Source organism: Ambystoma mexicanum, chromosome 3p (assembly GCF_040938575.1).
Source record: "Ambystoma mexicanum isolate Mex_15411 chromosome 3p, UKY_AmexF1_1, whole genome shotgun sequence".
NCBI classification, from domain to species: domain Eukaryota; kingdom Metazoa; phylum Chordata; class Amphibia; order Caudata; family Ambystomatidae; genus Ambystoma; species Ambystoma mexicanum.
In genome coordinates this window covers 130,613,078-130,626,854 of record NC_090925.1, presented here as the reverse complement: position 1 = coordinate 130,626,854, position 13,777 = coordinate 130,613,078, and the positions used below count along the sequence as shown (strand labels likewise).

The following is a 13,777-nucleotide window of genomic DNA, read 5'->3' as shown; positions in this document are numbered from 1 at the left end:
CACTCTAATAGATCAGGAATGAATGAGCTGAAATGGAGCGCCCAAACGGAACGTTAAAACTGAATTAAAATTCCATGCCTGAACCACAAACTGGCGGGGAGGATAGGGGTTGTGCAACACCCCACAAGAACTGCATAACAGTGGGGACTGTGAAAAACTAGCCCTGTTCCGGGGTCCTCTTAAATACCGAAATAGCAGTGAGGTAACCCTTTACAGTGCCAATCTTCCAGCACGCCTGCGCCAAGGACAGCAGAACATCCAACACAGGGGATAGTGGACAGAATAAAGTATCCAGATCCCTCTCCCAGCACCAAATCAAAAAGTTATGCCATCTACAGGTATAAACAGATTTTGTAGAGGGACGCCTAGCTGAAAGGGGCACATCGGGATGGACGTCTGACATTTCCCACTCATTGTAGCTCAGTCTCATAGTAGCGAAGCATGAAGGTTCAGGCTGCTGAGGTTCGGGTCAAGGACCCGCCAGTCCGACAAGGAGAGCAAGTCCACTCTCCTCAGAAGGCTCCAGGGAGGGCAGATGGACATGTCCAGCAACTCCAGATACCACATTCTCAGTTCAGAGCGATCAAGATAATCAGGGTTCCAAACAGACGCAGCGAATGACAGAGATCGGCATTAACATATAAAGCAGGTCGAAAGTCTGCTCAAACGTCTGTGCATCCCCCAGAGCTCCCTGACAAGAGAACTAACCGGAGCAGTACAACTCACACTTCCCGTTGATGCTGGAAGCAAAGAGATCCACTTGACGAGTCTCCAAAAGAAGAACACCTCCTCCAGAACTTCCTGGCAGAGCTCCATCTTGTGGGAAGCCGATGTCTGTTGGCTCAAGGCATCCGCTGCGACATTCTCTCCGGCCAGATGAGCCACGGTCAGAGATGCCATTCTCCAGAGCCCAAAACCACAGTCGTATTGCTATTTTGCAAAGAGACAAAGACCCTACACCACCTCATTTTATGAGGTAATGCATGGCCACTGTGTTGTCCGTGAGGATCAACACAGTCTTGCTTTTACAAATGGGAGAAAAGCAACCAGGGCCAGCCTGCTCACCCTCAGCTCCAGCAAGTTGGTGTGTCCAGAGGCTGTGCGAGAGACCACAGTCCGCTCACAGTCAGGTCAGGCAGGTGAGCACCCCAAATAGTCAGAGATGCATCTATGACCACTGTCACCTGGGGCCAAGGTTGACAAAACAACACGCCTCTCAGCAAGTTGTCTCCCACAGCCAACCACGCAAGATCCTAAGCCACCTGACCGAAACCTGTAAAAGGTCCAACATGTGGCCCTGAAACTGCTACCATTGACAACCGATTAGCCACTGGAGTGATCTCATGCACAGCCTCGCTTCTGGCACCAATAGGATTCAGGAGGCCATGAGGTCCAGAAGGCACAGCAAAGCCGAAGCTGGGACTTCATGGGATTGGAGGATATTGACCATCCAACAGATGTTCGCCACTCAGTCCTTGGGCGGGGAAGGCCTGCCCAGGCAAGTTCCCAAGACTGCCTTAATAGATCAGAGGGACTAGGACGGCAAAACCTGAGACTTTGTTCAAAGTTCAAGGTAAAGACCAGGCTAGTCATAGTCCGCATGTACATAGGAGATGCTCTGACAATAGAGATGGCGAGCGAGCTGGGACTAGCCAGTCGTTCAGGTAGTGATAGACATGAATGCCCTCTGGGCTGAGGTGAGGCGCTACCACCGCTAGCAGCTTGGTGAAAACCCTGGGTAACTGAAGAAAGAGCGAATGGCAGGACCTTGAATTTGTAGTGGTATTGTCCCACCACAAACCTCAGGTACTTCCTGTGTTTCCGATGAATTACCACGTGGAAGTAGGCATCTTGAAGGTCCAGTGATCCCACTTAGTCCTGCAGATTAAGAGTTTACAGGATCTGAGCTAGTGCCACCATCTTGAACTTGTCCTTGCACAGCAACAAGTTCAGCGGATGTGGTTTTTGGCTATTCTGGGCTGAGCAGGAAAAAAGCACCCTCCTCCCCCCACCAGCATTGAGTGGCATAGCCTTTCACTGAGGTTTTGTGCCCTGGTGTGCAGCGGGGACTGCTGTTGTGGCTGCCCCATCCCTTGGGCACCTCGACCTTGCAGGAAGCTTCTGCCCTGCATTCTTCCCAGGGCAGACAGACTATGGCCTCTTGGGACATAGTTGGTGCAGGGCCAAAAATCCCTGGCTCGCGATATTGACTGTGCAGGGGGCTGTAGCACGACAAGCCCCAAAGACTTAGCCATTGCCTTTGATCACTTGACCTGCTGGAGGGTGTCATCAGCCTTAGCTCCCAAGAGGCTTTTTGCTGTCGAAGTGCATGTCCAACAGCTTGGCCTGAACATCGGCTGCAAACCCCTGACATCAGCCAAGAGTGGCATCTGACCACAGTGCTCGTGTCCATGGATCTGCCCATACAGTCCGCAGTGTCCAGTCCTGAATGCAACATCTGGAGTACTGCCTCCTTGTCATCAGTGACTAAGGTCAGGAAATTGTCTCCCATTTCTCCTTCTGAGACGTATTCAGCCACATTGGCCACAGCCGTTCAAAGGCTGTTTCAGAATTTTGCCATGGCATTCATGGCCCGCAGTGCAAGACTGCCTGATGCAAAAACCTTATTACCCCATGCGTCAAAACACTTACTCTCCCTGTCCGGTGGTTGGGATGAGAAGGTAGAAGACTTCCGGCTGGCTGTCGCTGCCTTGACCACCAAACTCTGGTGAAGCATGGGAGGAGAAAAAAGCCAGAACCAGATGGGGCAGGGCAGTGTTTCTTCCCCATATCCCCGTCCACTGCCAATAAAGAGACAGGCTTCTCTCACGTTTCAAGTACTGGGGTCTCTACTGCCACATAGGAGGGGAGCAGAGTCTTCTTCTTGGGAGCATCGTCCAAAATGTTGCATAGTTTATACTGAACTGTTGACCTGGGCAGGTCACAGTCCTAGAGTACTGGCCACCTTAGGCATCAAGCGCTGGAATGAGGCTTGGGGCTTTCCTGGGGTGAGAGCTGGCAAGATGTCCATCTCTAGAGAGGTATCATGGCCACTGGTGACTTGCAGGTCCTCTGTCAGACCCAGCACATCCTCACCTTCCACGTAGAACTCCTCAGGGAAATCCCTCAACTACCTGAAACCCAGAGGTTTTAGCCTAAAGGGAACCTGGTTGCCTTCCTCGTCCTAGATGTCATACATCTTTGACATGAAGGCATCTATTAGGGAGTGGGGGGTATTCCCACAGATCCGCGGTTTCGACAATGCTGATCAGCAGGGCCTATCGGTGCTGAGAGACCTCGGTCATCTTCTGATCCAGGCCCGAGCCCATAGGCATGTGGGAGTGGTCCCCTGCTAGTCACAACAGATGTTATGGGACCTGTCAGCGCCGCCGCAGGTGCCGAGCCTGAGCCGTCCAGCGTCTTCAAGGGAAAGTTCTCCCATTCCTCCGTCATGGTGGATTAGGTGGGAAAAAGTACCTGCAAAGGCCGGTTAGGAGAATCCCTGGAGCAGTAACTCTTCTTCTTCGAAGATGAAGAGGAATGTTGGTGTGAGCACTCACCAGGAGAGCGGGACCTCTTCCCAAGCTTCCAATCCTTTTCTTTGTGCGAAGTTGCCCTTTCTTTGGAGGGCCTTCGGGTGCATGGACTGCACAAACCCGCATCCTGGTTGTTGTGCTCCTCGCCCAAGCAATGCAAACAAATCCGGTGTGGATCCGAGACCAGCATATGCTGGTTGCAGTTTACACACAGCTTGTAGCCTGAGGCTGAATTAGGCATGGCGTAGCTAGAAAAAATAAGCTCCACAAGCGTGTTCCCGATTAGCGAACAGAGGATTCAGAAAATAGGAACTGACCTCATGGGGCGCAGCACTGCCCTATGGAGGCAATATATAGTTGCCCTGACAAAATATCTGCTGTGGGGGGCATAGAGGCGTAAGATCGAGCCGTGCTTCGCCCCCTTGCAGCAGAAAGTTTCCAAGGAACAGCTGATAGGCATATCATAGATTTGGAAGAATCCATTAGAATAAAGGTTTAGCATGTGCAGCCAAAACTTGTAGCCATTGTAATCCTCTTAAAAAATAGAATAATCTGATTTATTCAAAGACTGAGTGAAGAATTCAAATATACATCATGAAGGTGCCTTACAAAACCGATAAGTGAAACTATACAAGCCAGTGTTTTTTTTATATCTGTTTTGTCTGAATGCAATGACACTGAAATGTATACTTAATTGTGAGCTGAAAGTATATTTAAAAGGAATGTGTAATACATTTTTGTGTGTAAAAAGTTAAGTATTCTGAATGATTTATTAAGGCACTCACTCAGTTATTACACATTCTCTAGAAGCACTTCATGAATCTAGGGAAATTCCCTTTACAATCAGACCTATTGCCCGGGTTTTTTTCATTTTGAGGCTACAACACTCTCCAGCTTGTCTCATGCCCATGACTACCAGAAACTCAATGTTAATTGTGGACAGCCCTCCTCCTTCCATTTCCCCCCTGGACCCAGAAGAAAGATGATTAGGACTTTGCTTGTAGAAGACGGAGTGCACAGTTTCTGATGGAAGAGGAAGAGAACGAATCAGGGTCTGCAGGACAAGTTGGCCTATGGATTAAAGTCCAGTTTCATGGCTATCAGACCAACATTACAATGCGTTTTGGTGTCAGTGCTTCTCTTAGTTTTTGCAGCAGAAGTTCTACAATTCCAGGGTTAAAAATGTTGAGGTCAAAATACTCTACCCCTAAACTTTGGCAGTATATGCCTTCCTTGACAAGGAAATGGTAGGAACATGTTAAGGTTATCGTTATGTGTATTTGTAGTGCATGTCAAATAACGAGTACGTCTCGGAGGTGCTGTGAGGGATTCCAAATGTATTAAGGAAAGCTCTGTCAATTAAGAAGAGTACATGGTTACTTTTAGGTCTAGGATTCTCTAGAAGATGATTCTTCAGACTAAAGAAAGAAAAGGAGCATCTGCCCAAGCAGGATCTGTGAAGCTGTGGAATCGTTACAAGATTTTCCAAGAAGGATTTTAATTAATGAGAGGGACTTTACTTTTGAAGATGAGGCAATAGAAATAGTGAAATTTCACTCTAGGAGACCCCATGAACCATAGAACCTTCCCTTTAATTTTTCAATACATGCACGCATTACAGTTTTGGTTAACATGTGGGATGCTGCATTTTTCATGTGTTGAAATCTCCATTAGATATTGAGAAATGCCCAAATAGATGGCATTAACGTAGTCCAGGTTGAAAGAACTAGTGGATCACATCCGGGTACTCTAGATGGGGAAAGACCTTTGTTATCACCTGTAAATGATAAAACAGCCCCCGTCCTACATGGGTGATTTGCAGTTCAACGGACAAATCATGATCAACAAGGATACTTAGGCTTTTTACTTTGCTTCCAGTCCATGGACAAAGTCTGATGGTAATTAGCCTGAATGAGTCAGAATCTATGTAAGATGAAATATATGGACATCATCCTGGTCCTGACGTAGGCACCAGGGGATTTCCGGCGGTGCGGTTGCCTCAAGAGGGTTTATAGATTTTGTACTTATATAGTGGGAATGGAAACAGTGTAGAACCATCCATCTAATCACACAACGTTGGGGCATAAGGGGTCTCATAAAAAGATAAAACATTTTGATGTATTTGCTTCAAGCTCACAAATTTCATCATTCTGCCTTCTCTGTGATAGAAAACAGCTAGCAAATATTTCTTAAAAGCCACATTAATATCCTAACCCATCCCAGCCTACACATTCCCCAATAACCTCTATGTCCATGTACTTATTCAACAGGATCTGAGATGACCATGCATTCCACAGGCTGGCAGCTGTTTGGTGGAAAGTGCTATTATTTCTCTAAACTGCCGAAGACCTGGAGTGAGAGTCATGAATACTGCTCAGCTAGAGGATCACGCCTGCCAGTGATACAAGACAAAGCGCAGCTGGTAAGATATCAGTGGAACAAGTCAGATATATTAAGACATCAGTATTACAGGACAGAGCTAGAAGGTATCAGGAGCACAGGAACAGCCTTACCTGGCAATTCAATTGTGATAAAGGAGCAGATGGAGTTAGTAAGGCATTGATGGTACAGGACATGGTAACCTGTATGGTATATGTATCCTCTACTCGTGAACAACTGACTGTCCTTGCTAAAAGTGGCTAACATTTTCTCAATAAATTAGATGCGCAGCATACCACTCAATAATTCCCTACACATCCTTTGCCAACGAAAGCATATCCAAACATTGTTGGTTGATGGGTGTGACAGTATGCTCGCTGCATTAGCAGAAACATTTTTGACAAAATAACTTATTACAATTAGACAGCCCTGGCAGATATCACAGGAAAGGTGCAATAAGGGTGCTATAAAGGATAGTCAACGTTTTATTTTATTAGACTTGTTGTTCAACACTGGCCATACCCAGAGGTATTGGGGCATCTTACAAGGTTTGAAGATGAGAGGTGAAACAGAAGTGAGAAAGCAGGTATGTTTTGAGGCTCTTTCTGAAAGTGGTGATGAAGGGTACAGTGTGGAAGTGAAGTGAAGAGGTAAGGTGTTTCATGCCCTGGTTGCCCAATGTGTAATTGCTTGCTTTTGTGTGCATGTTGATTTGCAGAGTGGAATGTGTAGCGGATGGTAGCTTGCTTGTCTGGTGTTTGCATGGGTGATTGGTTGGAGTTTGTCTTGACGGTAAAATGAGGATTTGTGGTGGATGTGGTGCATGACTTTAAAAACAATGCAGAGTGCAGTGGAGCTGGGCCGATATGTGAATGTTTTGATAGGTAGTGGATGAGCCTGGCTAGCAGTGGGGCAGAAGTGCTACTAGGGAGTCCAGCGAGCAGAGCATTGCTGTAGTCCAGCTTGCAGAGAACCAGTTCTTGGACATGTGGCAGGTCAGTAGAAGAACAGGCACTCTGATTTTCCATCTGACTGCTATTTATTAAATGAAAGATATCAAATCCTGTCTTTCCCTATGCTAAGGGTATTCCCTACATAACAATGCTATGGTGCCTGTCTGTAGAGTCCAAATCAGGTTCATTCCACTGTCCAAAATGAAACTATTCTAACCCTGCCACTATTAGAGCAACAAAGGCACAGGAGAAGGACTCCTTTCTCTTGTGAGGTGGTTTTTCACCAACTTCAGTTCAATAACGTATCTTCGGGTAGTTCTTAGTAACTACTTTTATCAACTAAAACAGTTCAGATACTGGGTTCTTCAAGGTCTGAACCGTCTCCTTCACTTGATTATGCTTCCTTTCCTTCTTGTTCTCTTCTCATCTTATTCTATTGAAGATTGTCCCCTTACTTCTATCGGACAAGTTCATTCCCTTCTTTGCACTCCGGTGTAAGATTGTCCCTTTTCTCAATGTCACTCTTTATCTTAACTGGGATGAATTTGAGAGCTCCAGTATTGATCCTCTTAATTTTCGTTACCTCTTGACACACTTTCGGCCTCATCACAAGTTGGGCGGTAGCCCTTAAATGCAGCAAAAACGCTATTACCGCCGCATTTAAGGGTCCGCCCAATCTCAGGTTGGCAGGATTTACCTCCTGCGCCGGGAAAATTCCAATTTTAGGGTGCAATTAGCGCCTCGCTATTAGCGCGTGCTAATTGCACAGAAAATTCCCCATTGGATCCAATGGACCCAATGGGGAATGGGGAATTACTGTTACCGGCCAACCCGTGATGCGGCGGTAATACTGCCAGAAGGTTGGCCGGAATCCTAGTTGGGATTCCACCCAACTCGAGATGAGGCCCTTTATCTCGATTAGGATGAGTAGGAGCTTTCCAGTGAAGATGCTCACTCTCTTCAAGCAATCTTGAGACTTTATCTTGACTAGGATAAGTGTGAGCGTTACTTATTATCTTTGGTCCCCATCCCGGGTCTCCCGCTTTCCCCGTTACCTGGATTGTTCAGGGATAACGTCACTGTGGTTCTAACAGTCTGGGACCTTCTCCTCTGCTTCACAGGTTGGCTTCTCATTTCTTCGTTCCTTCTTACGTCAGCTCCCTCTGCAATACTTTAATGAAAGTGGTATTGGCATTGTTCACGGACCTCCAGGTCCACCACAACTTGCTTGCGGTCATGCCACTACTCTTTACTCGCTCATGCTCAGTATGCCCTATATCCACCTAGATCTCTCAGGTCTCCTCTCCCCTCCAACGCCACATGTCGGAAGCTGCCCTCAGGTTTCTCTCGCTCAGCGTTCCTCTACCAGCTGATTCTGCTATTAACTGGCTTTTGAGGATAGCAGCTGCAAAATGATGTGAGTACCTGGACATCTAATAGCAGTGTCTGATAAATACCTAAGACTAACACACAAGCCAAAACTGTTGGCTTTGATAATGCTTGGTTAGAAGATTACGTTTGGAGGTACACACATTTAGAGAATTGTTTCTTTAGGGAGATTTTAAAGAGGTTCTTACGGCCAATGCTGTCAAGGGTATAGGTTAAACAGTTATGGATATCGTTAATTAGGCTGTCTGGGGATCTTATCTGTTTTTCCATTGTGGGATGGATTTTGGAGCCTATATTTTTCCAGGAGGATGTCCAGTCCGATCTCCTTCAAGGTCCAGATAAATGCAGAGGATGTTTGGAAAAGGTGATGCTTCAGTGAAGATGCTTAATGCAATGCAGAGGTGGTCTCCCGAAGGTAAGAATGCAGGGGAGGATATGGTGGTGACATTCTCATCACAGAAGACGCCATCCAGTATGTTGCCAGCTCTGTGGGTGGATCCTTTATGCCATTTCTTTAGATGTAGGGCAGCATGCTTTAGAAAGGGTTATTCTGTAGCAGCGTTGCTCTCCTTTTCCAGCCAGAGAATGAAATCTTCTTTTATGATATGGTGTTGTCATTTATTTATTTATTTCTACCACGCCGGAGCACGCAGGCATCAGGGTGCCACATGTACACGCAGAATCACATTAGACACACAGGTCACAGGACAACATTAGTCTATAGATTTTCAGGCGGGTTTTGGATTACATTAAGAGAGTTATCTAAACAAGTGGGTCTTGAGTTTCTTTCGGAAGTTACTGTATGAGAGCTCTAGTCTTATTTGTGGTGGGAGGTTATTCCATAAGGTCACAGCTTTGGTGTGAAAGGCTTTGCCAAGTCTGTTGGTTTTCCCGAAACTGATGGTTGCGAGGTTGCCCTGGACTTCAGACCTTAGTCCCCTTCTCGGTACATAGGTAACCAGTTTCTTCTTGAGGTATGCTGGGGATTTTCCATGAACGCACCTATTGGCTAGCATCAGTGCTTTGAACTGAATTATATCTTCGATAGTAAGCCAGTGTAGATTTCTCCTATCTTCACTGATGTGTTCTGTTTTCCTTTTTCCTTTGATGATTTTCACAGCCCTATTTGGTATTTTTTTTACATTTTACATTGTACCTTTTGTTTGCTCCTAGTAGCATGGCATTGCTGTAATCCCTTTTGCAATGGCGCAGACGGGCTAAAAAACGGTGGTGTGGAAGGTTGCCCAGAGCAACGCCAGTGGTAGAGATTAATTCGAAACCTTCCACCCATCACTTTTGTGGTCACAGTTTGTCTCACTATGTGAGAAGGTATGCCCAGACGTGGGTCCCTTGCTCGCTGCGCCATAGGGAACCAAGCTGCACCTCACTGAGGAGGCCCAACAAGGCCGAAACATGTCTGGGGTTGCTTGTGTTTCTGTGCAGAGGGGACCTGGCCTAGCAGTTCGGGCTGGGCTGCTACCATTGGTGGCAGTACCAGACTTTGCATATGGCTGGATCCCTTGTTCAATGGCGCAGACAGGCTAAAAAACGGTGGTGTGGAAGGTTACCCAGAGCAACGCCAGTGGTACAGATTCATTCGGCACCTTCCACCCAGCACTTTTGTGGTCACACATTGCTGTAATCTAACCTGGACAATATGGTGGCTCTTGCTACGGTAGGGCAATTTTCCTCGCTTAAACTGCATCAGCCAATTTACCTGCAAATGACATGTTGTATGAATGTGCTTTGAAGATGAGAAGGAAGGTTGGCATGAACATGTGCGAAGTGGAGCAGATTAGAGGTGATTCTAAGTACTGGAGGTTGTACTTGTACCAATAATATAGAGCTGTTCATGACCCACTTACAATTGGGGATCCTCTTTATCTATCTTGTGCAGGATTTTCTAACCTCAAATTTATATAAATATTCCTGGATTGGCCTTTTCAACAAAGTCCCTGGAGGACGTTGGACCTGGGTAAATGGATCTACATTGAATGAAAAGCTGTAAGTTTCGCTTTGGTATGTTTTAAGCTCATCTGACAGTCTATCATAAAACTGTAATTTTATGTGTACTCTTGGCCAGGTTTGCTTCTGTACTCCGTGATCATTTTCCATGTTTTGTATGAATCTCACAGGTAACAGTTACCCTCACCATTTACCAAACAATACCCCTCTAGCCACCCATCTATTGCCTAATCGATTGAGGTCCAGCTACATGGGCCATCATATCCTTGTTACAGTGTGGATAAAATTGCTATCAGTGCGTCATCAACAGATTTACCTGTGCTTGTAGCTCTGGCACTGTGCAGTAGACTCGTCCCTCATATGAAAACCTTGTGTATTATAGAACATTTCACATGTGAACATCACGCTCCATGTGGCTCTGATATGCAAACGTGAAATAAACTGTCACATGGCCACATCTGTTTGGGGTCTGAAGACCAGGAACAAAATAAGACTGACCTTGCAGATTCCAGGTTGAGAAGGCACATCTTCCAGTGCCTTTCAGGGGGTCTCCTCCACCACACCCTCCCTCCGCTGCATGGCCCCCTCTGCCATCCACCCCCGGTTTGCCCGCACTTATCTGCTGTACTACAGCGCATTCTTCGGCTTCCTTCTAGGCCATGCCCCATACCGACCTACGTATGTGAGGCAGCCTTTTGTACGCAGCCTGTAGTCCATAGGCCTTTAGCGGCACAGCCTAGAGACCACATACGTGGCACATCATGTTGTATGTAGGGGGATCATTATTATTAGATTCTACTTAGTTTGGCATGCTTAATTCCTTACAAAAGTTAAGTAACATACATACATTTGAAAATCTGATTAGTTCATACTGCCTTTGGTGCAACAACAGGACTTGCATAGTTTGAATTAGAACACCCACAGGTAAGGTACAGGGAGATCCAATGATTTGCCCAAGATTGCACACTTCACTGGAGTGGTGAAGACAAGATTTGAGACCACTCAGCAACTTAGGCACTTGGCCACTGATCTTCTCATGTCTAGTTGGTAGCAGTGTGTTAGTGTTTGGATTTTAAGAAGGCACCGGTGTAAAGAATGACTGGAAAAGTTAACAACTAATAAACCAGCTTGACAAATATATAAACCCTTATAGTAATACGTTAAGACAAAATAGTATAATTGTAGCTTTAACCCCATCTCGGTTGGAGGACTACAATTTCTGGAATGATAAGTAAAAGGCATCTGGCATTCTATTACAGTAACAGGCAAACTCTGAACACTGCTCTTTTGGGAAATGAAGGCAAAGTGATCTGAGTGATTGTACTGTGACATCACAGGAAGCCAGTATACATGCCACATGGGTGGGGTAGGGGGAGGCTGGGATCAAGGGAAGGGGTAGAAACAGGAAAGGGAGGGGCATAGCATGTAATGAAGTAGAGGAATAAAGACACATATTTAAATCCTCCTCTAGTGTCTGCCTTTCCTTTCGTTGCATGCCGCCGAAAGGGGGCCGTGTGGGCAGATATGCGACTTGCATGATAATTCAAGATTCCACAATGGCGACGGATAGACCGATGCGTGTCGGGTCCCTGTCAGGCGTGAAATCTGTTTGCAGACAGCGATAGTGCTTCACAGAGGAGCACCAGCTGTGAAGAGGAGATAGTGGGCACAGTGGTCCCGCTAGCCCTGCCCTTCTCAGTCGGAGTCTCAGAGACGGGTGAGGAAGCCCAGGAGGAGGTCCGGACATAGAGCCCAGGGCCTAGAAAGCACACACACAGAACACACACTTCGCCAGAGCCCACGTGCAAGGCCTGGAAACACAGTAAGGCGAGCATGCCAAATCACCAGTTACACACCTAATCACCGTGCAGAAGCCATCCAAGGGTCAACATGACGTAGATGACACAGGACTGCTGCAAGATCAGTCAAATGAACAAAAAGAAAAAACATGTATGATCCACCAGGAATAACCAGTGGAGCTCCAACCACATAGCAGGCAGGCCCACCCTGCAAAACACGCAGAGACTGCCACCCTCACCAGAATTCAGCCAGGATAAGGGAGAAAGCAGCACGTGGAGCTTCCCACACTCAACACAACATCCTAGAGGGAAATACCTCATCTCCCACACCAGTGACAGCCAAGAAAATTTCTGAGAAAGAGAACCTGACAGTGCCCATCACATCAGCGGCAGCTCCACCTTCGAGACTACAAAACAACCTCACAACACAACTGCCCACACATTTTGACTTGACTGAAACCAGCAGTTTGGGCCCCAGGTGGAAACGATGGATGAAGGATTCTATTGTTTATAAAAGCCAGGGCCTGGCGAGGACAAAAAACACAGCCTTCTGATGCTATCCGTAGGCGCCAACGTATGAGACATAGTAGATAAATTCCCAACTGGGACAACGTACACATACGCCAACCTCAAGACAGTTCTCACCGACTATTTCACACCACACACCAACGCAGACTACGAGAGACACGTATTCCACAACACCAAGCAGCAGAAAAATTGAATCAATGGACTCATATGTCATGTGACTAGTCTTTAAACTAAAACATTGTGACTTTAACAGTAATACACCATAAACAAATACAGTGTGGATCGGTCAATGACATTTTTTCGACCCACAATCTCAACACTTCTTGAACCTGGTCTTCGGGGTGGTCGGTGTCGACAAAGAAGACATACTCGCTCTCGAAGGGATAGCATTAGCGGAAAAAATTAACTGAAGCCAACAGGTGCTGCGCGTGATATATATGCCTTCGATGACATCATCTTCGAGACGGAGGCCCTCGAGGGACATCGAGTCAAGAAATTCAGAAGCTGCTGAAGCTGGGATATCGAATGTCAAAGATGAGGAATACGTGGGTCGAAAATCTCACATGGAAAGACCGAGAATATCCACAAACTAGAAATGACACAACCAAGCAATGGCAACAGTGTACCGTTCTGCTACCGGTGCGGATATGAATTCCCCCATGACGGCACCTGCCCCACCATTGGACAACAGCGCTTGTCATGCAGAGGTGACAATCACTTCAAGGCTGTATGCCGCAAGACCACAAGGCAGAGAAAGACGGACGCAAAGACCCCCAGGGACTCCAAGCCAACTATGAGCCACCTCACTGAACACAAAGAGAAGAGAGAAGAAGGAAAGTCACAAGAAAGGACATCAGGCGAATGGAGGTCGAGCATATCCTCGATGACCAGATCCCGAAGGAGACCCAAGAAATACATTAGGTATCTAGTCGAACAGTCGCAAACAGACAGCAGTTTCAGTGCCTCTTCGGAAGAAGTGAGGAGGAAAGAAAGCCCTCGAGAGGAGCCACAGAAAAGGAGGTATCTCTACGCCCTAGTAAACCCAAAGGTGAAAGAACACAGTCCAGTTCTACTCCTCCAGATAAATGACTTGGCAGCAGGATTACAGGACACAGGAGCCACAGGATGTGTTATAAGTGAAGAGGTATACAACAACCTGCATCATGCCCCGCGCCTACGACCAGCAGAGGTACAAATCTACCCGTATGGATCAAAAAGCCCACTAACC

At 46.6% G+C, this 13,777-nt stretch overlaps 1 protein-coding gene across 1 annotated transcript in view; it reads left to right on the top strand.

Moving 5' to 3' along the window:
• LOC138579499 (killer cell lectin-like receptor subfamily F member 1) overlaps nt 1-13,777 on the top strand; it is a 306,704-nt gene that overhangs the window by 218,200 nt on the left and 74,727 nt on the right. The window contains exons 3-4 of the mRNA XM_069649819.1: nt 5,807-5,958; nt 10,155-10,261. Coding sequence (XP_069505920.1) covers nt 5,807-5,958; nt 10,155-10,261 — 259 coding nt within the window. The remainder of the gene's footprint in view (nt 1-5,806; nt 5,959-10,154; nt 10,262-13,777) is intronic.